The sequence below is a fragment of the Myotis nattereri genome (assembly GCF_964212035.1).
Source record: "Myotis nattereri genome assembly, chromosome: 16".
In the NCBI taxonomy this organism is placed as follows: Eukaryota; Metazoa; Chordata; class Mammalia; order Chiroptera; family Vespertilionidae; genus Myotis; species Myotis nattereri.
The window spans coordinates 46,721,270-46,745,747 of NC_138091.1; the positions used below are offsets into that span (position 1 = coordinate 46,721,270).

Below are 24,478 nucleotides of genomic sequence, written 5' to 3' on the forward strand. Positions count from 1 at the left end.
GAGCCCCGCAAAGTCCCGAGAGTTCGCAGGTGAGCCGGTAGAGTTATCACGAAGACCGGGACTCAGGTTCGCAAACCACAGGTTGTCAGAGCCAAAACGCGGACTGAAATGGATCGGCGACACACGTTTCACTCGCCGAAACAAGCCCAAAGCAGGATGGGGCTGCTAGTTAGTGAGAAAGAACAATCCGTTGAAGGCGATGAAGACTTCTTTATGTTGTTGAGATGTTCTTTAACTACCAGTTTAACGATTTTGTTAGCAAAGATAATATCAAGGAGAAAGTTACGGTCCCCAATACAAGCTCCGGAGCTAAGGGCTAGGTGCTATACCCAGCATCACACTGACCCCGTGGCCTGTAACGGGTGGTCCTAAATCTTTGTAAGCCTTAATGTCCTCGTCGCTAACGTGAAGATTATTGACATACTTCAGAGCAGCTCTTCTCACACTTGTTGATCTCGGGATTCCTTTGCATGCTTAAAAATCTTTAAAGCCCCCCAAGCAGCTTTGGTTTATGTGGGATATTCACCAAGTTAGAAATTAAATTGGAAAAATTTAAAAGCATTTTTTTGGGGTGGTGAACACACAATACAGGTGATGTATTATAGAATTGTATACCTGAAACCTGTATAATTTTATTAACCTATGTCACTTCACAACATTTAATTTAAAAAGTTTAAATATTTATTAATTAACCTAAAACAATAATAATGAACCATTACATGAAAAGAGAATATATTTTATGAACTATAACTACACTTGTTAATAATTATTGAGTAGAGCAGTGGTTCTCAACCTTCCTAATGCCGCGACCCTTTAATACAGTTCCTCATGTTGTGGTGACCCCCAATTTCATTGTTACAAATTGAACATAATTAAAGCATAGTGATTAATCACAAAAACAATATGTAATTAGATAGGTGTTTTCCGATGGTCTTAGGCGACCCCTGTGAAAGGGTCTTCGACCCCCAAAGGGGTCGCGATCCACAGGTTGAGAACCGCTGGAGTAGAGTAACATTGTATTACAATTTTGCAAATTTCTTTAATGTCTGACTTAATAGAAGACAGCTGAATTCTCTGCTTCCCCATTCTCTGTTGTACTATATTATTTTGGTCTAGGAAATGAAGAAAATCCTGTCTCACGTGGATTTTTTTAGCCTTCTCTATTGTGGATATCTTTCTTTGATACTAGCAAAGCTCAACAAATGGTAATTTCTTAAAGGTTGGTTGCAGTGGGGTATCTGAAACCATTTGGGAAATACTGGTTTACTGAGTTATACAGATCTCCCAAATATTGATGCATTTCATTCAATATTTTTAAAAATCACATTTATTAAAATAACCACTGATGTCATCAATTTTGTGAAGCTGTTAACCTCACTTTGGTGAATACCATATTTCCCAAGTTATCATTTTGGCATGAAAGCTCAAATATTGAAATAGAAATATTTTCCTTGAATGAAAGCTTATTTCATTCAAATATCCAAGTCTGAATAACCATAGTTTTTCTGCCAGTCATTCTTTCAAAAAAAAAGTTGTGTTCTATTATAAAGAGCAGCTAGTTTAACCCACACATCTCAAACAATTGCACAACCTTATATATTTCAGCAAGCAGCAAAAGTGCTTTATGTACATCTTCCATTTCATCACAGAGAAGATTAAAAAGACATATTCTAGGAAAGAGATTATTTCATAAAGTTCATAATTTGTACCGTCAAGGGTAGTCTTAAGTGAAAGTGGCCTTTTAATTCTTTTTTTGCATAAGTATAGCTGTGAAGAATGCAATGACTCTGCTATAAGTTGATGCCACGCTGCCTTGATTCATGCTAAGCTGCCAGCAGTTTCACCCACTGTTACTTTTGTACCATCAGTGAAAATGTCAACACAATGGAAAAGATCAAGTAATGTCTTAATATTACCAGGAAAATAATTTTGACCATGCAGACTCTCTGAAACTGTCTCTGGCACTCTCAGACTCCATGGACTACACTTGGAAAACCACAGAGTATATCTGCAGTATGTATCCATTCACTCAGCAAATATTTATTGAGCCCTTTCTATGAGCTGAGAACTGTTTTTGGCAGTGAGCCAAACAGAAAAATATTCTGACCTCCTGGAGCTTATATTTTAAAGAATATACCAACAGCCCTAGCCGGTTTGGCTCTGTGGATAGAGCGTAGGCCTTCGGACTGAAGGGTCCCAGGTGCAATTCCTGTCAAGGGCACATACCCAGGTTGTGGGCTCGATCCCCAGTGGGGGGCGTGCAGGAGGCAGCCGATCAATGATTCTTTCTCATCATTGATGTTTCTATCTCTCCCTCTTCCTTCCTCTCTGAAATCAATAAAAATATATTTTAAAAAAAGAATATACAAACAAAAAAGAATATAAGGGCTTAGCTTTGCATCACCCACTTGGAATATTAATACATTTATTAAATAATTTGAGTGTAATATAGGTTTCACAAACAGTTGATCCCCTATCTCGAGCTTATTTTGTCAACAATTTCCAACACTTGCCGAAACCGGTTTGGCTCAGTGGATAGAGCGTCGGCCTGTGGACTGAAGGGTCCCAGGTTCGATTCCGGTCAGGGGCGTGTACCTGGGTTGTGGGCACATCCCCGGTGGGAGATGTGCAGGAGGCAGCTGGTCGATGTTTCTCTCTCATCAATGTTTCTAGCTCTCTATCTCTCTTCTTTCCTCTCTGTAAAAAAAATCAATAAAATATATTTAAAAAACAAAACAAAACAAAAAAACAATTTCCAACACTTGATACCAGGGCCAATCCTTATCATATCAGAAATGCTAGCAAATTATATAAGTACCTCTCCAAGCAGTGATCCCTTCTCTTGAGAAAACTTATCAATGTCAGGGATATGGGTGCATGATTTGAGAAGTGTAGGTTTTCTTACCGTCCATTATTACCTGGCAGTCACGTGAGGATCAGACTGATGGGGCGGGAAAGTAAGAGCTCTTAAGTGTATTTGCCTTTTAAAAGGGTGCTTGTTAACCCCAAATGAATAAATCTTTAACAATAGAATTTCAAAGTAGTAATCAAAATGAAACAAAGACTCACACCCATTAGGATGGCTACTTTTAAAAAAAACAGTTGGAAGCATCTAGAAAGGAGAAATTGAAACCCTTCTGCACTGTTGGTAGGAATGTAAACTGATGCAGCCACTGTGGAAAACAGTACGGCAGTTTCTTAAAAAAATTAGAAATAGATTTACCATAAGAACCACTTCTGGGTATGTAACCAAAAGTACTGCAAATGGTATCTCTCGAAGAATATGTGTGCACCCACGTTCATAGCAGCATTATTCACAATAGCTAAAATGTGAAAGCTACCTAAGTGTGGAACAGTGAAGGAATGGGTAAGCAAAATGTGATATATACATACAATGGGATATTCTTCAGCCTTAAAAAGGGAGGAAATTTTAACATATATGACAACATATATCCATAATGTTCTTGAGAACATTACGCTAAGTGAAACAAGCCAGTCGCAAAAAGACAAATATTATAATTCCACTTACGTTGTTAGGGTCAAAAATAGAATATTGGGACTAGCTATGGTTATGGGAAATATTAATCATGCTCTGTTCACCGTGATTGCCTAATTCTGGTTAAAGAAAGGACATTCTAACCTGGCTGGGAGTTGTATGCCTCTAGGACCTTGGCATCAACCTTGGAATGTGGTCCATTCTCATTCAAGAACTGCCTATTATCATGGAAAGATTAACAACCTTATCACCCAATCAATGGAATCCCACCCCAGCCTGCATTGCCTACTTCCCCTTGCCTGTTTAATGGGTATAAAGTTTCAATTTTACAAATGAAAAGAGTTACAGAGATGAGTGATGGTGATGGTTGCACAACATTATGAATGTATTTAAGACCACGAACTGTACACATAAAAGTGGTTGAGATGGCAAATTACATATATATATATATATATATATATATATATATATATATATATATTTTATTGATTTCAGAGCCAAAGGGAGAGGAGAGATAGAAACATCAATGATGAGAGAGAATCATTGATTGGCTGCCTCCTGCATGCCCAAACCTGGGCATGTGCCCTGACTGGAAATTGAACCTTAACCTCAATGTTCACCCACTGAGCTATGCTGGCCGGACTTAGCTTACTTTGTAAGACTAACTCGAGTCTCTTGTTTATGCCTCTGGAAATCATAAGCAAAATTTGAACTGTTTCCCAAGATTGATATGAGGTAAGCGCTGACCAATTCCCTATCATTTAAGGAAATTCTAGTATTGTAACTAATAACTGTGAAGAATAAAGTCATTGCTTTCCCACTAATGTACTGCTTTACAACAATATACCTCTAAGCCTCATTCCATGTTTTGGTTTGAGTGCTCCCAGTTCACAAACTGTCTTTCAATCTGTGTGCACAGTAAACGTTTACTAATTACTACTTATTATTCATTGGTTTTTCTTTGGCTATTTCTGAACCTTAGACACAAGCACGGTTTCTGCCTATTTCTGTTTCTTTGGGGTGACTGGTGGAGTGCTCATGAAGATAAGGGGATTCTTTGCTAATGCTATCCTTTGGCACAGCTAATAAAAAGGGTAAATTCAAGATGCCATGATGACACCGACCAGAGGGACCTAGCATAGTCTAAAGCAAGGACGTCAAATTCGCAGCCTGAGGGCCATAGGCAGCCCAATAACGAATATTTTTGCGGTCCAGCCAACATAATGGTATGTAAAAACCGTTTTAATAAAAATTTTGTAACTTAATTTTTACAATATCCTGTTATACATAATTATTAATAATGAACTACAATGTTCGCTAATGACTGATTACTATAATTGTGTTGCATTTATTTCCCTGATGGGCCTTACTTGCAGGCGCACTATTTCTCTCCACTAATACTAGCAGTGAATACTAGTATTTTAGCAGCCGATTGCCACGTCATTAGTCTTGGCCTGACTTGTTTGGTGTGTGCAACAGGAGATATTTCGCTTTCAGAGAACAAAAAGAGTAGGTTTATTTGTGTTACACTTACTAATTTGTGCAGTTCTTCAGTGTGTGGTAAGTTAATGTTTAAGAAAAAATATTAATTTTTATTTAAATGTTCTTATTTTATGTTAATGACTCATTTATTTCAGCCCTTTGTATTCAGCATGTCTCTATCGAAATAAACCTACGTTTCTATGAAAATTGAAGCTTTTGTTTTTTAGCGGCCCACATACACTTAAACCTTGTTTATTTGGCCCGTGTTAGCCTTTGAGTTTGACATGCTTGGTCTGATGAGTCAGGGAAGACCTCCAAAGGAAAGTAATCTAAAGGCTGAGAAGTAGGAGCCTTACAGACAGAAATTTGAGGAGGAGGGAATTAAGGATTTCAGAGATTTTTGGAGATTTTGTAAAGTTCTGGTGAGAAACCTGTTAAGATTCAAAAATGTTGAGAATGTGAATTACTCTCCAGAAGTGGCTCATCTTTCGGACCAAGCATCAAGGGACGTGCTTACAAAAGCACATGTTCTAATTTTCCAGGTAACAAGGTTCTAAACGACACTCCCCCAACACCTGGTAGTTTAAAAAGGAAAACTCCCTGAAACCCTCCTAAACAGTGCGTGGCGGCGTAAGACGCGCACAGCACCTTGGGGCTTGTAGTCTCGGAGAGACTCTGTGTCCCATAGAGCAGTGCGGCAGGTCGTCGCGCCTGCGCAGTGCGGGCGGCGGGCAGCGCAGAGTGAGAAGCTCTTTTGTTCGGCTAAGGAGAGGGCCGTTGGCTCGGGCCTGCGGTACGCCGCTTCAGTGAGGGGTTCGACCGCGGCCACCCGGCCTGTTGCGTTTCTGGGCGCCACTCCTCCGGGCCCCCCCCCGACGGGACGCGCCAGTAGTGCAGCACCGATTCCTCTCCTGCTCTTGGGCGCTGCTCTGAGGTAAGGAGTCCGCTAGAGGCGGGGAGGCGGCGGGGGATGGCGGGGGAGGTGCGCGGCGGCGGCGGGAATCCTGGGTGAGGGGCCCCGGCTCACCGCCGAGCTGGGGCACCGGCCCCGCGCCCTTCCCGCGCCGGGCTTTTCTTTCCGCCGCGCGCTGGGAGTCGGACGGCGAGCGCCGCAGGGATGAAGGGGGCGGGGCGGCGCATTCCGAGGCGGACGTTGGAGAGGTTCGGCGTGGGCCTAGCTCTCGCGGGTCGCTCGCTCTTCGCGCCCTGGGTAGACCCAGGCAGTGTTACCTGGACTGGGTGGGCGGCTGCAGGATTGCACCGGAGAGGAGGGACATGGTGGAGATCGGGGAACGGGCCGGGCCGGGCAGCCTTAACGCGTGGACGTTAGTGCGTTTGGAGGGTTCACAACGGCCAGAACCGAGGCTTACAAGTGTAACCTGAGAACTTGGGGTCTGGTCGGGGCTCCCAGAGGCATTCCGCTTGCAAAGTAACTTGGAGTAAGTTGTAAGGGGTGCTGCGCAGCCCACGGTGCGGAGGAATGGGTGAGCAAACTGGTGCATGCGATACACGGGGAAGGGGCGAGGAGGAGGGGGGTGGCGGGGGAGAGGAGCAGTTATTTGCCTGCCTTGGCTCTCGAGGCGGAAAGAGCTGTGAGCGCAGGCAGAGGGGAGGTTCGAGGGTGTATCCGTAGGGTCTTGACGATAAAAGGGGGGACTGGCTGCCCTTCCTTCCGGGTGGGTCGCGCGGGGAGGCTGTAGAAATGATGTGTGAAGGAAGGGTGGTCGGCGCGCGCATTCTTCCCTCTGCCAGGCCTTCTGCTGCCTTCACCCCGTGGTTCCTTGGGAAGCGGAAAGTTCAAGTGCAGCTCTTTCAACTTTGGTTCAGAATTCGTTTCTTAACGTTTTTATCTGGGGTTGGTACTGGTCGGTCACACAGGGCAGTGAAATGGGAGGAATATGTAGATGAGCTAACATTTAAGGGGTTACAGCGTTACAGTTGGAGGGATGTGGGAAATTGGGAGACAAAGAGGGGCAAGTTCCTTAGATCGTCCCACCCCCAGCCCCTTGGGCTCTTTGTGTTGTTGTTGGTTTTTGGTTTTTTTAAGCCAGATTTGTTGTTGGGAAATTTGACTACAGAGTGAGCAGTACTTTGCCTCCTTTTCTAAGCTTCAAATGAAGGTGTTTTTTTTTTCGTGAATTTGTATAATATTCGGGCATATATTGGTTTAACTCCGTTGAGCCGAAGCTGATTCAAAGATCAGTTACACCAGAAGCTCCGGCCCAGGGGAGAGAGCCTCCTCGGTCACGGTAAGAATCGTGGCTGCAGCTTGAAATAGTCCTGGGAGGCCCCGGCTGTGGAATAGATGCGTGAGTGCAACTGGGAAAGGAGTGCTTTTGGACGTTTGCACAGGAAGTGGTATGATTGAAGGACACCTCGTTGGAATCAGTTGCCCCTTAAGAAAACATCAGGAGTGTTAAGGATCTTCCGTCATTTCTAGCGTTCTCTGTGGTTCTGTTCTTTTCCCATTGGATGCTGTAGCCTAAATTGTTTCCTTTATCATTAAAAATGTAAATAGTGTGTAGCCAGGTGCTTCTAGTTTCTTGATTAAAGAAGCCCAAGCAAGGATACCCTAGTCTTCTGTGTTTTTGACTACAGGATACTAAAAAATTTCTAACCATACATGGAAAGAAAAGAAGCAACCATTATATCTTCCAGTACCCATTTTAGTGAGTAGGAAAATGTTTCTTTCTGAGTTCACACCATTTAAAACGGGAATTGATGCATTTTTGTCATTTTCTAGTCATTTATATTTCAAAATCTCCCTTTTTTGTATTCTATCTCTGGTGGTATAACAGATTTTGCGTTAGACTTGATAGGTTTTTTCACTTCATAATAATAATAATAATAATAGCCATTCCCTTTATTAATAACCAACACATTGAAGGCCTAATAGAACTATGGTATTTGAGTGGTTAGTGTCAGTAACCTGGTTTTATTGTGTTAACTGTGAATGCTTTGGTCTCTGCTTTTAATTCCAACTTAGTCATAATTCTGGTGTAGCTTTCTAATAACTTTTGTTTCATCTTAAACAAAAATATTTGCTTCATATATAGCTGTTCTGATATTTGCAGATCCCTGTGGCCTCTCAACCCAAATCTATACTTTCATTCACATCTACATACTATAAAGGGGTTAGCCAAGTTTCTGATTACATCTCAGATAATATTCTAATTTTATTCACACATCAGTATTTTAGTCCTAGATCCTGGAATTAGAAGGCAGAGATTCCTTTAGAAAATAAAATCGTTGCCCTGGCTGGTTTGGCTCACTGGATAGAGCATCGGCCTGGGGACTGAAGGGTCCCGGGTTCAATTCTGGTCAAGGTCATGTACCTGGGTTGCAGGCACATCCCCAGTAGGGGGTTTGCAGGAGGCAGCTGATCGATGTTTCTCTCTCATCGATGTTTCTAACTCTCTATTCCTCTCCCTTCCTCTCTGTAATAAAATATATTAAAAAAATAAATTAAATTAAATTCTTGTTCACTGGATATGTGGCACAAGTTCTTGTTTTCTGCTCAGTAAAGTTTTCTGTCTGGAAAGCATTTGCCTTACAAACAGCCACAGCTAACAGACTAAAAGCAGTTTGGAAACATGAATCAGGAGGACTACAAACTGAATATACTACACATGCCTTCACCTGCCTTTTGATGCGTATATAGTTGCTAATGCTCAGCAAAGGTACTTCTTCCTTGTTTTCCATTTAGGGTTAGTAGGTTAGGTGTATCTTGCTGATCATTCCCTAAAAAGCTGACAGCTTTGGACTTCTGTTCCCTGATTATCTGAGTCTGAGACATTCATCTTTATTGCCCATGTAGGGTTCAACACCTTACATGACGCCAGACCTACCTTTGAGTGTCTTAAGTGGAAATAGAAACAGAATGCTTTGGGAAATGCAAGGAAAAGAGAAATAATATTCAGCTTGGTTGGGTAGGGAAATAATACTTGATTTGGTTTAGCTTATAATATTTAGCTTCTTAATAGTAAGCAAGGCCATGCATGGAGAAACATGCAGGATATGTTCGGGTTATGGTTTTCTGTTTTGTGTTGTTTTTTACATATGTTTTTATTGATTTCAGAGAGGAAGGGAGAGAGAAACATCAATGTTGAGAGAGAATCATTAATTAGCTGCCTCTTGCATGCCCTGAGGATCAAGCCCACAAACCGGGCATGTGCCCTGACTAGGAATCAAACGGTGACCTCCAGGTTCATAGGTCAACATTCAACCACTGAGACATTCAACCACTGAGCCATGCCAGCTAGACTGGTTTTCTGTTTTGACAGCAGTGTAGGTTTTATGAGGGAAACAGTAGCATAGAATGGTAGGAACCAAAGGAGTTAGATGTTAAATACTGTGGAGTTTGGACTTTAAGGAGGAAGAGGCCTTGTACACCAGGAATCGAACCGCATCCTCCTGGTTCATAGGCTGATGCTAAACCACTGAGCCACACAATCTGGGCTTACCTTTTTATATTTTACTAGAGGCCCGGTGCATTGGGAGGGTGGGCGGCACATTGTGTCCCTCAGCCCAGCCTGCTCCCTCTCAGTCAGGGAGCCCTGGGAGCCCTCATAGCCATGAGCAGTGACTGAGGGGGACTGCCCTGACCACCAGGGGGAAGCTCCTATGTTGAGCATCTGCCCCCAGGTGGTCAGCACACATTATAGCGACTGGTTGTTCCGCCTATCGGTCGATTTGCATATTACCCTTTTATTATATAGGATCTTTAGGTCCTGGCCTTGTGTGTCTTACTATTGGGGACTTTGGGAAATTTTCTTTGCTTCAGTAAGCCTTAGTTTCCTCATTTGTCAAACAGGCTTAAAAGAGTTGTTCTGAGGATTGAATTAAGTGCCTTTATATGCATTAAGTGTTAAGTATTCAATACGTGTTTAGTTGTTATTATGTTATTGTCACTTAGCCTTAAGGGATTCGCAAAAGCCTGTACTTCTTGGGTGTCCTTATATTCTGCTAGCCTGACCAAACAGCTCCATTTGCCTGGTTCTGAGAGGGTTCCTGTGATGTGGAATTTACTTGGTCACCCTATATTCCACCCAGGTTCTTAGTAAATGCTGATTGTTAAAAGCTAGTAGAGCTGTAGATATAAACTTTTATAGCTATTAATTGACTAGGTCTTAAACCTAAGCTAGAGGGGGAAGGAAAACAAAGAATGGAAAAAGAGACTAGCTGAAAGAAAGGATGAAGTGGGTAGTGGTGCGCACAATAATGATCACCTGGTCACTGCCTACCACTCCCCTCAGTCTAGCTCTTTCTTACCTGGCCATGTTTGTATTCCGCATAAAGCAGGCTCTACATACCTTAGGACTTTGAGCCAACTATTCCCTAAACTTGGTGTATTTTTCTGATTTTTGCTGAGTTGTTTTGTCAGTCGGTTCTCTTTTAATGTTACTTAATCTAAAGGTATTTTTTACTAATTTTGTTTTAGATGATCTTTTTAATTTTTTAAAGTTAAATACAATTACTATTTGTTTTATTAATTATTTTAAAGGTCTTTCTTTATTGTTGAAAGTATTACATTTGTCCCTTTTTTTCTCCCATTGACTCCTTATAGCCCACCCCCATCCCCTGTCCCGGGCCCACCCTATTATCTGTGTCCGTGAGATCCAAGTTCATAACTTGTATATGTATACAAGTCCTTTGGTGGATCTCTTCCTACCCACCCCACCTTCCCTCTGAGATTCAAAATTCTGTTCCAGGCTTCTTTGTCTCTGGACCTATTTTGTTCAACAGTTTATTATGTTCACTAGATTCCACATACGAGTGAGGTCATGTGATACTTGTCTTTCTCTGGCTTATTTCGTTTAGCCAAATAATCTCAGGGTCCTTCCATGCTGTCTCAAAGGGTAAGAGATACTTTTTTTTTTTTTTTTTTTTTACTGCTGCATAGTATTCCATGGTGTAAATGTACCACAGCTTTTTTATCCACTTATGTACTGATGGGCACTTGTGCTGTTTTCAGATCTTAGCTATTGTAACTTGTGCTGCTATGAACATAGGGGTGCATACATTCTTTCTGATTGGTGTTTCAGGTTTCTTAGGATATATTCCTAGAATTGGGATCACTGGATCAAAGAGCAGTTCCATACTTAATTTTTTGAGGAAACTCCATACTGTTTTCCATAATGGCTGCACCAGTCTGCATTCCTACCAGCAGTGTAATAGGGCTCCCTTTTCTCCATGTCCTCACCAGCACTTGTCATTTGTTGATTTGTTGATGGTAGCTATTCTGGCAGGTGTGAGGTGATACTTCATTATCGTTTTAATTTGCATCTCTCTGATGATCAGTGACTTTGAGCATTTTTTTTTTCATATGTCTCTTAGCCATCTGTATGTTCCCTTTGGAGAAGTATCTATTTAGGTCCTTTGCTCTTTTTTTTTTTTTTAAATCCTCACCCAAGGATACTTTTTTATTGATTTTTAGAGACAGAGGGAAACAGAGAGAGAAATATCAATGTGAGAGAAACACATCCTTTGCCTCCTGCATGCGCCTCAACCAGTTGTTACCACTTTTGTTTCTGGTTTTACTTATTTGGGTCCCCTCCCTCTGTTTCTTGATGAGTCTGGCTAAAGATTCATCAATCTTGTTTATCTTTTCAAAGAACCAGCTCTTGGTTTCATTGACTTTTTTTTTTTTTTTTTTCATTTCTATGTCATTTATTTCTGCTCTGATCTTTATTATGTCCTCCTTTCTACTTACTCTGGGCTTTTCTTTTTTTAAAAAAAAAAAATATATATATATAGCTGGGACCAGTTTGGCTCAGTGGATAGAGCATCGGCCTGCGGACTGAAAGGTCCCAGGTTCGATTCTGGTCAAGGGCATGTACCCTGGTTGCAGGCACATCCCCAGTGGGGGGTGTGCAGGAGGCAGCTGATCGATGTTTCTAACTCTCTATCTCTCTCCTTTCCTCTCTGTAAAAAATCAATAAAATATATTTAAAAAATAAATAAATAAAATAAAAAATATATATATATATTCTATTGATTTTTTACAGAGTGGAAGGGAGAAGGAGAGGGATACAGAGAGAGAAACATCGATTCAGCTGCCTCTTGCACGCCCCCTACTGGGGATGTGCCCGGAACCCAGGTACATGCCCTTGACCGGAATCGAACCCGGGACCCTTCAGTCCGCAGGCGACGCTCTATCCGCTGAGCCAAACCGGTTAGGGCAAGGGCTTTTCTTCTTGTTCTCTAATTCTTTACATTGTAGGGTTAAATAGTTTATTATTATTATTATTATTTTTTTTTTTTTTTGAGGTACACCTGTAATGTTATGAACTTCCCTCCCAGGAATGCTTTTGCTGTGTCCCAGAGGTTCGGGGTTGTTGTGCGTCCATTTTTGTTTGTTTCCAGGAAGTTTCAATTTCTTTCTTGATCTCATTGGTAACCCATTCATTTTTTAATAACATGCTATTTAGCCTCCATGTGTCTGACTTCACACTGGGGATCAAGCCCACAACTCGGCCATGTCCCCTGACCAGGAATTGAACCGTGACCTCCTGGTTCATAGGTCGATGTTCAACCACTGAGCCACGCTGGCTCGGCTGATTACGGCACTTTTGATATAATTTGGTTGCCAAGATGTTTAGGGGAGTGGCAAGTATTGTTGGTTAAAGGCTTCCCTCCCCCCAGTATGCTGCAACACTGATCTGAGTTCCTTCGAAATTTTCTTGCAAGCAATTCTAATTGAGAATGCTCCTTCATACTATCTCTGCTGGTGTTTAGAGACGGCCATCTTCAGGAAGAGGAGGCTCCCTTTGAAATAGTCCATTTGGAAGCTATAAGAGAATAGTTGCCCATCATATTTAAGTAGACTCTTTGCTCTTCTGAAGGTACTAGATTCTATAGGAGTGGGTTGCATTCTACTGAGTTTGGAAACAGTTTATTCAGAAACCTAGAGAACTACCTATGAATAAGGGGGAAACACGCTGGGAAGCCTGTCTGAGAATCTTCCGTGTAAAGAATCCAATCTCTGGAGGTAGATGCTGGGAAGAGCCCATTAAGAAAGCTCAAGAGAAAAGTGGGAATCTGTTTTCTGCATTCTTTACTTATTTTAATTGTTCTTAGGACAGTGATTTGAGTAAAGATGTAAATCAAGTGGTCTTACTTTAAATTTCCCCATTTAGGAAATTTTCTTTACCTAACCTTAAGGATTTTATTCTTATTCTATTCTGTGACTCGTACTCCCTGGGGCCATGCTAATGATAAAGGGACGTGAGGCTTATAGTAGCTAGAGATTAGCCTGAAGCTGACCTGACCCTTGTGGTTCATAGTAGCAGGATCAGATGGGCAGTATTCAATGCCATTTATTTTTCTTTTTTAAGGATAGATCTCATTTTATTATTTTTCAAAGTAAGTTTATTGGGGTAACATTGGTTAATAACATAATTTTCAGATGATAGATTATAAATTGACATCTGTATATTTAATTGTGTGCTCCCCACCCTAAGTCTAGTTTCCTTGCATTACCATAAGTGAAATGCTGTTTATTTTTGTAAGGCAATTATAGGTATTTAATGTAGATAACATTGAGCCTTAAATAGCTCTGAATTTTGATGCCATAGTAATAGAATACCTTCCTTTCTTAAATTTAATTACTTAGAAGGGTTATTAGCGGACACTTACGTTTTTTGGATCCTCTATAACCCATTGTTTCCCTTCCATCTATTGAGAAAGGGAATGTCTTCCAATTTTCAAGTCCAGTTTAATGTAGGGAGTTATCTAGCCCTTTGTTATCTAAAACTGATTGTCAGTTTATTTTTCTCTGCTCTTTTTAACCAAAGACTGACCATGAATCTTGCTACCCCTTCAATCAACAGTAAAAATAAGCAAACAAAGAGTAGCACTTGTTCTTGGGAAAAAACATTGCTGCATTTATCCAAAAGGAAAATGGATTTTTCTTTACACATAAAATAACATTTGTCATATGGCAATCAGAATTTGGAAACGTAAATTAAGATCTCCCTTCAGAAGCACAGCTTCTGAATCGGGCACAATGAAGCTATCCAGGAGTTAGCCAAAGGTTACATGAAGTCCAGTGATTAGTCTGTGGAAGACTCCTGTCACTTTCTCTAACGCAGTGGTTCTCAAGCTTCCTAATGCCGCGACCCTTTAATACAGTTCCTCATGTTGTGGTGACCCCCAACCATAAAATTATTTTCATTGCTACTTCATAACTGTAATTTTGCTACTGTTATGAATCGTAATGTAAATATCTGATATGCAGGATGTATTTTCATTGTTACAAATGGAACATAATTAAAGCATAGTGATTAATCACAAAAACAATATGTAATTATATATGTGTTTTCCGATGGTCTTAGGCGACCCCTGTGAAAGGGTCGTTCAACCCCCAAAGGGGTCGCGACCCACAGGTTGAGAACCACTGCTCTCATGGATAGAGGTTTTGGGAGTCAAGAAAAGTCAGTCTTCAGTATGTAAATAGAGAGAAAGAGTGTTGAAAAGATACTCTTAGATTTGTGTTCGGAAGGGGGAAGATACCTTGGGTGTTGCCTTAGGCCACACACACTAAAAGCATCTCAGAAAACATTGTTTTGCGTGCTCTGCAAAAGTTCAAAATACCTAGTGGGGAGAAGTGTCTACATGTTTTTCTTACTCGACCTTAAGCTTCAGGAAGACAGGGACCATTTCTTACTCTGTTGAATCTCCGGTATCCAGCAATGTCTAGAATTTTCTAGTAGCCAAACAAATGTTTGATTTTTCATTGTCAGCATTGTTCACAGATACCGACATGGGAATATCTGAGTGTAAACCTAGGTAAACGTCTGTAGATAAGAATCATAATGATGGCCCTAGCTGGTTTGGCTCAGTGGATAGAGCATCAGCCTGCAGACTGAAGGGTCCCAGGTTCTATACCAGTCTAGAGCACATGCCTGGGTTGCTGGCTCCATTCCCAGTAGGGGATGTGTGGGAGGCTGCCAGTCAATGATTCTCTCTCATCATTGATGTTTCTCTCTCTCTCTCCCCCTCTCCCTTCTCTAAAATCAATAAAAATATATTTATTTTTTTAAAAGATCCATAATGATGATACTGACTTTTATGAAAAGTTTGCTATATTTCATATAGTCTATAGATGGACTATTTCTAAAATACTTTCTATCTGTACAGGCCAGTTCTAAAGTATTTTGAAATTTCTACAACCAATTTAACCAAACCAAATTGGCATTGTCTTAAATTCAAACATGGTAGTAACTTCTTTATTGTTTGGATCATCTGCCATACTCTTGATTGATTGTATCTCATTCTGGGCAACTGATCCATCAATTTGTAGATTTTGGCCAGTTTTGTAGATCAGTTTTGTTGTGTTGGTATCTTATGGTGCCACCTACTGACACAAATTGGTAAACCATAAGGCTTTAAGCCTACCAGGAGTCAAAGAATTATATGAAGGGCAAAAGAAAATAGATTTATAGGGGACTAGAATTTTAGCACTGGAAAACCCCTTAGAAAGGTTGGTGTATTTTAGGAATAAAATCAGGTTCTATTATCTGTGATAACTAAGCTCCCCCCCATTTTCCAAAAATTTTCAGCCTTAGAAATAAACTAAATACAATGAGAAGTTAACAAGAAACTTGTGACGTATAAATTAATGGCGGCATTCAGAAAAGACTGCATAAAGAATCTTGAGGGGACTTAAAAGAGAGGGTGTTTTAACAGTGCGGAGGAATGGGTTATATACATATACAAAAGGGAAAATTAAACTAGACGTTTAATAAATAGGACAAACTATTTCCCACAGTAAAAAATCAAGCCCGGTACTATAATGAAATGGGAAACAGAATAGAAAAAGTACGGATCAGGGGGTTATATGTATATGTTTGATGTATATACATTATTTTTTAGGATTGATTTTCTTTCAGTATAATATATTTTAGGTATGCTTTATAGTAAAAGCGGTATTGGGAACTTTTTAACTTAGAATATGTATAAAAATTTTATGTAGCTATACAAGAATAAGTTTTGCTGTGAGATTAGTTGGAGCTATTTTATGAACTAACTTTCTAGCTGAGTATATCAGCAAATTTCATTGTGTATTGAAGGTGAATAGTCATAGCACTTAAGTAAGCAACACACACTACTAAAGTCATCTATGAGGTCCCTGGTTTTCTTAGCATCCATATATTGACATAACCAACAAGAGTGTGCCCTTACATCCTTTTTATTTTCTTTATTTTAGCAGCGTCACCCTTTATACCAGAAAACTGGCGGGCACTATGGGGAAAAAACAAAACAAGAAGAAAGTGGAGGAGGTGCTAGAAGAGGAGGAAGAGGAATATGTGGTGGAAAAAGTTCTCGACCGTCGAGTGGTAAAGGGCAAAGTGGAGTACCTCCTCAAGTGGAAGGGGTTCTCAGAGTACGTTTCACTGACCTGGGTGAATCCATTCATTTCATCACCAACTATTTCTCAGGAGTCTAGTAATGTCAAGGGCTAGGGTGTTTCAACGGGTGCAGTGTGACTCAGGCCTGGCCTTCATGGCTCATAATCTAACTAGGAAAATGGTCTATAAGTATAAAGTGCTATAATACAAGACAGTGATTTCTGAGGAACGATTTTGTGTGTGGCTTTAGACTTATACACATTTGCAAGAGAAAGTATATTTTTTTTGAGAGAGGCGTTTCTAAATTTTCAATTTGCACTAAAAAGCAACCCCCCCCCCCTCCCCATCCTTGACCCCAAGTAATTTTAACTTTGCTCAGTTCTTGATCTTGGGCAAACTCTAGTTACTCACTGTTAACTCCTCTTTGCCAAGGACACATGGCTCCTGTCCTCCTGTGCTGCTTTCTCCTTTCTATGAGCATGCTAACTTGAAGTGGAAAGTGACTCACTGTGTGCTCTGATTTCAGTGAGGACAACACGTGGGAGCCAGAAGAGAACTTGGATTGCCCCGACCTCATTGCTGAGTTTTTACAGTCGCAGAAAACAGCACATGAGACCGATAAATCAGAAGGAGGCAAACGCAAAGCTGACTCTGATTCTGAAGATAAGGGAGAGGAGAGCAAACCAAAGAAGAAGAAAGAAGAGGTAAGGGTAGGAATGAGCATTGTTACTAGCCAGCATTCTTACTGCTGTCAACGAAGCTGAAAGCCAGCTAATTTCAGTACTTTTGTTCTGCTGCTGCTTAAATATGAGCAGCCATCTCTCAGTCCTTTTGGAATCTTAGGCTAATGCTTAGAGTATTTGGGGGCTCATTACTCTCATAAAGCCAGCCACATAATCTACTTTTATTTTATGTGAAGGTTCAGGAACAATTCATTCCTGTAAGTCGGTAGCATTCAGTGTTTTTTTGTTTTTTTGTTTTTTAATATATTTTTATTGACTTCAGGGAGAAAGGGACAGATGGAAACATCAACAATGAGAATCATTGATTGACTGCCTCCTGCATGCCCCACACTGGGAATTGAGCCTGCAATCCAGGCATGTGCCCTGACCAGGAATCGAACCTTGACCTCCTGGTTCATAGGTCGACACTCAACCACTGAGCGACACCAGCCAGGTTATTTTGTTTTTAAAAAAAATAGTTTATTGATTTTTAGAGAGAGGAAGGGAGAAGGAGAAGAAAGAGCTAGGAACATTGATGTGAGAGCACAACATTGATCAGCTGCCTCCTGCACTCCCCCTACCGGAGACTGAGCCCACAACCTGGGCATATGCCCTTGACCAGGAATCAAACCAGCAACCTTCTAGTACGTGGAACAGTGGCCAACCAACTGGGCCACACCAGCCAGGGCTCGGTCAATGTTTTAATCATTACAGGTTCAAGGTAGCTCTTTTAATCCATTCTCAGTACCTTAAAGTAAGTTGTCTATTTTACATGTACATGTACATATACATATGTATATATGTATATATAAAATAATAAAAGGATAATATGCTAATTAGACCGAATGACCTTCTGGATGACCACACTATGACACCCGCTGGCACCAGGACAATCATCACGCCATGATTGCCTCGCAGAGGGAGGCTCAGGCCACCGACCAGTGGGCTGTGGCAGGTGGGCAGGGCCTTCCTCTGTGAGGGAAGCCTGGGTCCCGGGTGCCGGACGGAAGCTGGCAGCTGGGGGAAGGAAGGCCTACTCTTGCATGAATTTCGTGCATTGGGCAGCCTATAGTGTGTGTGTGTGTGTGTGTGTGTGTGTCTGTATTACTGGTTTCAGAGAGGGGGGGGGGGGAGAGAGAGAGAAACATCAATAATGAGAGAGAATCATTGATTGGCTGCCTCCTGCACGCCCCACACCTGGGATCGAGCCCACAACCCAGGCATGTGCTCTGACCGGGAGTTGAACTGTCACCTCCTGATTCATAGGTCAACACTCAACCACTGAGCCACGCTGGTTGGGCAAATAAGTTGTTTTTTGAGGGTGATGAAGCCTTTGTTAACATTTTTTTTGCTTTGAGTTCTATGTCCCTTTTTACACGTGGGGAAACCTCAAGCATTTCAGAGCTTGATGGGATAATCATTCAGAACAATTCTAAAAGGATTGGAACCATGGTATTGGTGAAATATTGACAAAAGAGTTTGTGTACATGAATAGAGAAACAGGAGTAACTCCAGTCTGGATAGCAGCCCCACATACTTAAAATTTTTCAATCGCTCTGGTTTTTGCAGCCAGAAAAGCCTCGAGGCTTTGCCCGGGGTTTGGAGCCTGAACGGATTATTGGAGCTACAGACTCCAGTGGAGAGCTCATGTTCCTGATGAAATGGTGAGTCTGCCACTGGCTCTGTGTGTGTGTGTTTTTTTCTCCCATTTGTTCCATGCCAGAGAAAAGAGCTGGACCTTCGAAATTCCAGTCACCCAGGTGTGAAATCTTTAAGATGGCATAGTCCTTCGGTAGTGACCCTCGGCCTGACTGTCAACCTGGACTCATGATTTACAGGTAGGGGCCCTTAGGATTTTCAGATTTTTGGCCATTTTTTTTTAGGAGGTGGGAGAAAATCTAGAGTGGAGAGGGTATGGGGAGGAATCACATTTCACTTTCCTAAGTGAAAGGAAAAAATATGAAATGTGATTGAACAATCCTCCCCTCCTACCACCTCCTTAATAAAGATTAGGCTGGCCCCAGGCTCAGAAATTCTGTTAACTTCTCTGACTTAGGAAAGAATTTCTGTAGCTTTTCTTTGTCCTTAATTGTTAGATTCTTTCCAATTTGTACAGATTCTACAGTTCCAAGATCAGCCAGCAGGGGTCATATACTGAGCATAGAGCATGTCTACATTTTTCTCCATTAAGTATAAACACCAATGATAGCAATACTCTATGAAACAGCTTAATGGAAACAGTTGTAACCCCACATTTTGGATAATTTCCCTACTCTGTCCAAAAGGAAGGCCTCCCTTTTTTAAAAAAATTGAAAATGCTTGTGCTTTTTTCCCCTCAAGTGGATCTCAGTCATTGTTTTTAAAATATATATTAGGAGTTAATAATTCTAAGCCTTTGCCTATAAAGACAACATTATAGGTGCTTTGTCCTTTGGGCAGTCTAGAACCTTCTCTGAAACTCACATTTGTACTAACTCTTCTCTAGAAGGTAGCCAGAGAGGTCTAAGTTTAACACCATAGGAAGCCTGTGTCACAGCTAGCTAAACCTGTTTTCTTCCTATGCATTCCTTGGGTGTTTACTGAATCTGACCTTCTTTTAGCTGATTTATTGCTAGCCCATAAAAGAAAAGGCGTTTTTTTTGGTTTTTATGTGTGGGGGTGGGGGTTTTTGTTGGTTTTTAAGGTGCTGCATTTGGCGGGAAAGAACTGATTCCAGGAGTTACTCAGTCCAGCTAGGGTACACTTTCTCTATCTACATTTCACCTGAGTTAGAGTAGTATCTTCATGTTCCTTAAGATTACACTCCTTTGGTTGACTCACTGCTGTGTGTAAAGATTATAGCTGAATATAACCCTTTATGTTAAAGATTGATTTTGATTATAAAACCAAGTTCATTTTGAAGTTATTTTCCTAGGGGGTGGTGATATTTGTCCATTTCCAAAAGTAGCAAATATTCCTATGCAGTGAAATGATTGAACTTACTTCTGAGGACATTGTTGAACAAGGGGCAGCCTGCTTCAGATTCTGATACTGTTATACTCCTTTCTCTCCCATTTTTTTGAATCCGTTATTCAGAAACATACCTTACCAGCTTCGTCCCTGATACTGTGGAGCTGTGGAGCTTTGCTTTACCCTGTTGCTGGGTTTCTGGAACTTTTGAGTGGTGCCTCATCAGAGATTCTGTCATACTAGATGCCCGGGGTCCCTCAGGCTGGCCTACGGGGATTGGGCTGAAACCGCCTCTCCGACATCCCCCAAGGGATCCTGGATTGCAAGAGGGCACGGGCCAGGCCGAGGGACCCCATCAGTGCACGATCCGGGCTGGAGAGGGACTGCGGGAGGGCTCCAGGGCAGGTCCGGCCCGTCTAGCCCAGTCCCTAGCAGCTGGACCCCAGCAACAAGCTAACCTACCGGTCGGAGCGTGTACCCCTGGTGGTCAGTGCGCGTCATAGCGACTGGTCGAATGGTCAGACAGTCAGAGGGACACTTAGCGTATTACATATTAGCCTTTTATATATAGATATCTACTGCCTGCCCTATACTACAGCTTCCATCTGAGACATTCCCAATGACCTAAAGATAGAGTGTACTCCTTTGTCCCTTGGAATAGATGTGATTTTTTACATTTTTGAGAACGTTTTAATATTCAGAAGAATATAGAGCAGTGATGGCGAACCTATGACACGCGTGTCAGAGGTGACACACAAACTCATTTTTTTGGTTGATTTTTCTTTGTTAAATGGCATTTAAATATATAAAATAAATATCAAAAAATATAAATCTTTGTTTTACTGTGGTTGCAAATATCAAAAAATTTCTATATGTGACACGGCACCAGAGTTAAGTTAGGGTTTTTCAAAATGCTGACATGCCGAGCTCAAAAGGTTCGCCATCACTGATATAGAGAATTACATTACAGTCCAGTCATTTTTTACCTCTCCATGTTGAAGAACCATTTCAAAGCACCTGGGAGTTCTGGCATATCTGTGAGCATGGCATTTGGTAATGTTAAACAGTATAATTATGAGTTAGCAAGAAAGTATTCACCTGCATTGGCTCTGGCCAATGTGAGATTGGTACTCAGTGTTATACAGCATAGTATGAAATCCTACTACAAAGCCAAGGTCTCTCCATGGGTGTCCGGCAGCTGGCATATGGCTTTTGGAAGAACGTGGTAGTCTTCCTTCTTCCCTCAAGAGTCGTGCTTTTTCTGGCCTTTCCCAGAGGTTCAGTTGTGATAGATTGAGTTAGATCACTTACCTTTTGACAAAGATACTCAAAGGGGATTTTCAACAGGATATCTACAAGAATTTCACTTAACCAAAAGCTGTCAGTAAATGCTGCTTTGGCCATATTAACACCCTTCCCTAGCTTATGCTTCTTACCCACGTTGGGAGACCACTAACACCTGGTCTCAAAGTCTCTCTGTGCTTTATTCTGCAGGAAAAACTCTGATGAGGCTGACCTGGTCCCAGCCAAGGAAGCCAATGTCAAGTGCCCCCAGGTTGTCATATCCTTCTATGAGGAAAGGCTGACGTGGCATTCCTATCCCTCAGAGGATGATGACAAAAAAGATGACAAGAATTAACTCTCCTGAGTACCAGCCCCTGTCACATCTGACTGTGGGTTTCAAGTGGGGAGGGGAAGGAGTTCTACTTGTCTTGATACCATAGAAGTGGCTTGAGAAGATGTCCTTTGAAGAGCCAGTATAGTTCTGTGCCCTACAGCAGCCCAAGTGCTTTAAAGCCGTTCCATGCTGTATAGTTTGCACACCCATCCATGTGGAGGGGAAGGAGGGTAAGTGTTTCAAGGCAATTCATTCTGCACTTTGCTGAGAAAAGCGAAGGGCCTTCTATGAAGGACAAAACTTGCAGAATGGGTATGTGTGAGAGCAAAAAGATACTGTAGATCTTCAAAGCGCATCTCCACAACCCACAGCCTTCTTCCCAATAGTGTTAACTGCATTTTTACAGCGTAGCATGTGTGTAGTTTTTGGCTATTACTGCTGTATTATTTGGGGGTGGGAGGGACGGGGTAGGAAGGAAGATGAGTAGGATTGTTTTTATTAAAATTTGGGGCCTGGTTGGGGAAATGGTGAAACAATGAAAAGAAGAAACAACTAATGATTTGGTTTTGTGTCCAGAATATTTTCTTTTAAAAAAATGTAATTGGCAATCTAATTGAGGACTCTGAGAGACTGTTTAAAAGCTGTGAATGCCTGAGACTTACAGGCCAAGGTGTTCCCTGCCGGAGATTAATTCTTTTCCCAACAAAGGACTAAGCCAGTGGATAAGTTACCAAAGTTGCCATTTGGGGCAGGGGGAAGGGGGATGGAAATTAGTTGAGAAGGGAAAGTCTTTTATTGGAGCATATATATAGGCAGATCATTCTGTCTTAGAGGTGCTAATTCTTAAAATTGACAAGACCCTTTCTCTCCTAATTATGAAGCTATAGACATTAGCTTGTCCATCCAAGCTCCTGGCTGAGGTATTTGGGGGGAGGAGAAGGGGATGGTATAGGAGGTGTGAGAGTAAAGAGAGGGGGCCCATGTTTTTAGGATGGAGAAACTCTTGGAGCCTCTCTGTTTTTTGAACTTTGAACTCTGAAACCATTGGTGGCAGGGTTCAGCCACTGACAGCACAAGTTCATTGAATCACTTCAAGAGTTGGATTATTTCAAAAGCCCTGGTCTCAGGAGAAAATTAAACTTTCACTTTCATACTGGGGCAGTGGTTCACTTTAAGACACAAAACAAAAATTCTTTTTTTATCCCAAGAATTAATTACCCAAAATGCTGTCTTGACTCATGAAATCCGTCAGTTCTTGACATCATCCAGACCTACATCTAGACCTTCATTGTAAAATCCTTTTAGGCATGTGTTAGATTTCTGTGAAAACTTTGTTTAAATGTAAACTTCATACAACACTGTCAGTTTTTGTTTTAATAAAACTATATAGATTTATAATCCTTGATTTGTCTTAAGTCTTGCCAGAAACCCTCCTTGCCTTTTATTACCTTGTAGGTTCAGCCTGTTGGAAACAACTTGTACAACTGGATGGTTTATTTCTTGAACACTGTAGGCTTGAGAATCTGGCACCTGGCCTGCATCTTTGAGTGGTCTCACTATGTTAATTGAGTAAATATTTATTGAGCATTTATGATTGCTGCAGAAACTGTAAATGTTGTCACATCATTCTGTCTTTCTTACTGCTCAAAGGTTGTTTGTTTGGCACTCTGTGACCTGATAACACTTCCAAACTATGATATGTTTGGGAACATGAGTTTTTTGAATTAGGTTTGGCTCCTGGTTCATGTATTTCATAGATTTGTGTGACCTTAGCTAAATTCAACTTTCCGGAATTTTCAGGAATTAGCCTTGGATTTGATTACTGAATTAAAATATCATCTATTTTCTTAATGTCGTTTTCTGCCCATAATTCTAGAGCCAAAATGGGACTTGACTCGTCGTTTATAAAAAGGGAAAGTGGGATTTACACTGAGATGAAATCAGTGTAAAATATTCAGCTCCCTTAGTACAAAGCATTTGTTTCAAGTAAGCTGATGTGTAGATACTGTTTTCAAAATGTCTTTTAGGAGTTTGGGGGGACATAAGGAAAATTGAGCTGGGAGGCTTTTTCTTTGCAAAGGTCTGAGGGTATGTTCTTGGAGTTGGCAGCAGCAGAGCAATCAGTAGCTAAATAAAAGAGAGTTGGGGATGAGGTGGGCAGTGTTCTGGTTCTGTTCTGCATCATAACATGTACTGAAACTAGCCTTCAGCATTGGTTTGTGTCCAGAATGGGCTGCTATTCATCATTAGCCTTAACCTTTGGAACCTACTTCATTGTCATTTCTAGATTCCTGAACTCTTATAAAACTATATCATTCCAGGGAAGACACTGAAAATGATATTACATACAATGAAAATTGAAATGGAGATAGGTATCCACACTTTTGTTATCTTTATCACATTTCTAGATTCAAGTTTAAGAATAATTTTTTCTCAAGTGATTATTGAAGCCACAAATGCATGCAGAAATGTTAGAAATAACAAATATACATAGACACAACAAATCTTAGAAACAAAGTATTCAGAGAATATTTCTTCAGCCAGTGCAAAATGTGTTTGTTGGATGGCTTTAATGAAATTGCGTCATCATAGACCTCTTGCCAGGACTTGAAGAGGAGATAGGTTATTGCCTTAATTACTATTACAAAAGGAGAGCTTACTAATATGGTGACAATATCATTATTGGAGATGTCCTACATTGGCAGAACCAGTGAAAGGAAAAAACAGCAACAGCCTTGCTCCTCCACTGTCTTCAGTTGAGTTTCAAGTTGGTACAGTAAGTGGCCAGTATACTGACCACAGGAGCACTCTATCAACTGACAGTGCTAAGGAATACTTATGCTTTTCAGTGTCATTTGAA

General features: G+C 41.1%; 1 protein-coding gene across 1 annotated transcript; it reads left to right on the plus strand.

The window, feature by feature from the left end:
- Nucleotides 1-5,699: 5,699 nt before the first annotated feature.
- On the plus strand, nucleotides 5,700-23,018 carry CBX1 (chromobox 1). The gene is made up of 5 exons (XM_081109104.1): nucleotides 5,700-5,912; nucleotides 16,188-16,364; nucleotides 16,856-17,033; nucleotides 18,621-18,715; nucleotides 21,495-23,018. Exons 2-5 carry the CDS (start codon nucleotides 16,225-16,227, stop codon nucleotides 21,637-21,639), a joined length of 558 nt encoding a protein of 185 aa, XP_080965230.1. The 5' UTR covers nucleotides 5,700-5,912; nucleotides 16,188-16,224; the 3' UTR covers nucleotides 21,640-23,018.
- Nucleotides 23,019-24,478: the final 1,460 nt, after the last annotated feature.

Bases quoted from the DNA above. Each gene is read 5' to 3' on its own strand.
- CBX1 (XM_081109104.1), top strand. From the start codon at position 16,225: ATGGGGAAAAAACAAAACAAGAAGAAAGTGGAGGAGGTGCTAGAAGAG. The intron at 16,365-16,855 runs GTACGTTTCACT...CTCTGATTTCAG, and splicing joins AAGTGGAAGGGGTTCTCAGA to TGAGGACAACACGTGGGAGC. The intron at 18,716-21,494 runs GTGAGTCTGCCA...TTTATTCTGCAG, and splicing joins CTCATGTTCCTGATGAAATG to GAAAAACTCTGATGAGGCTG.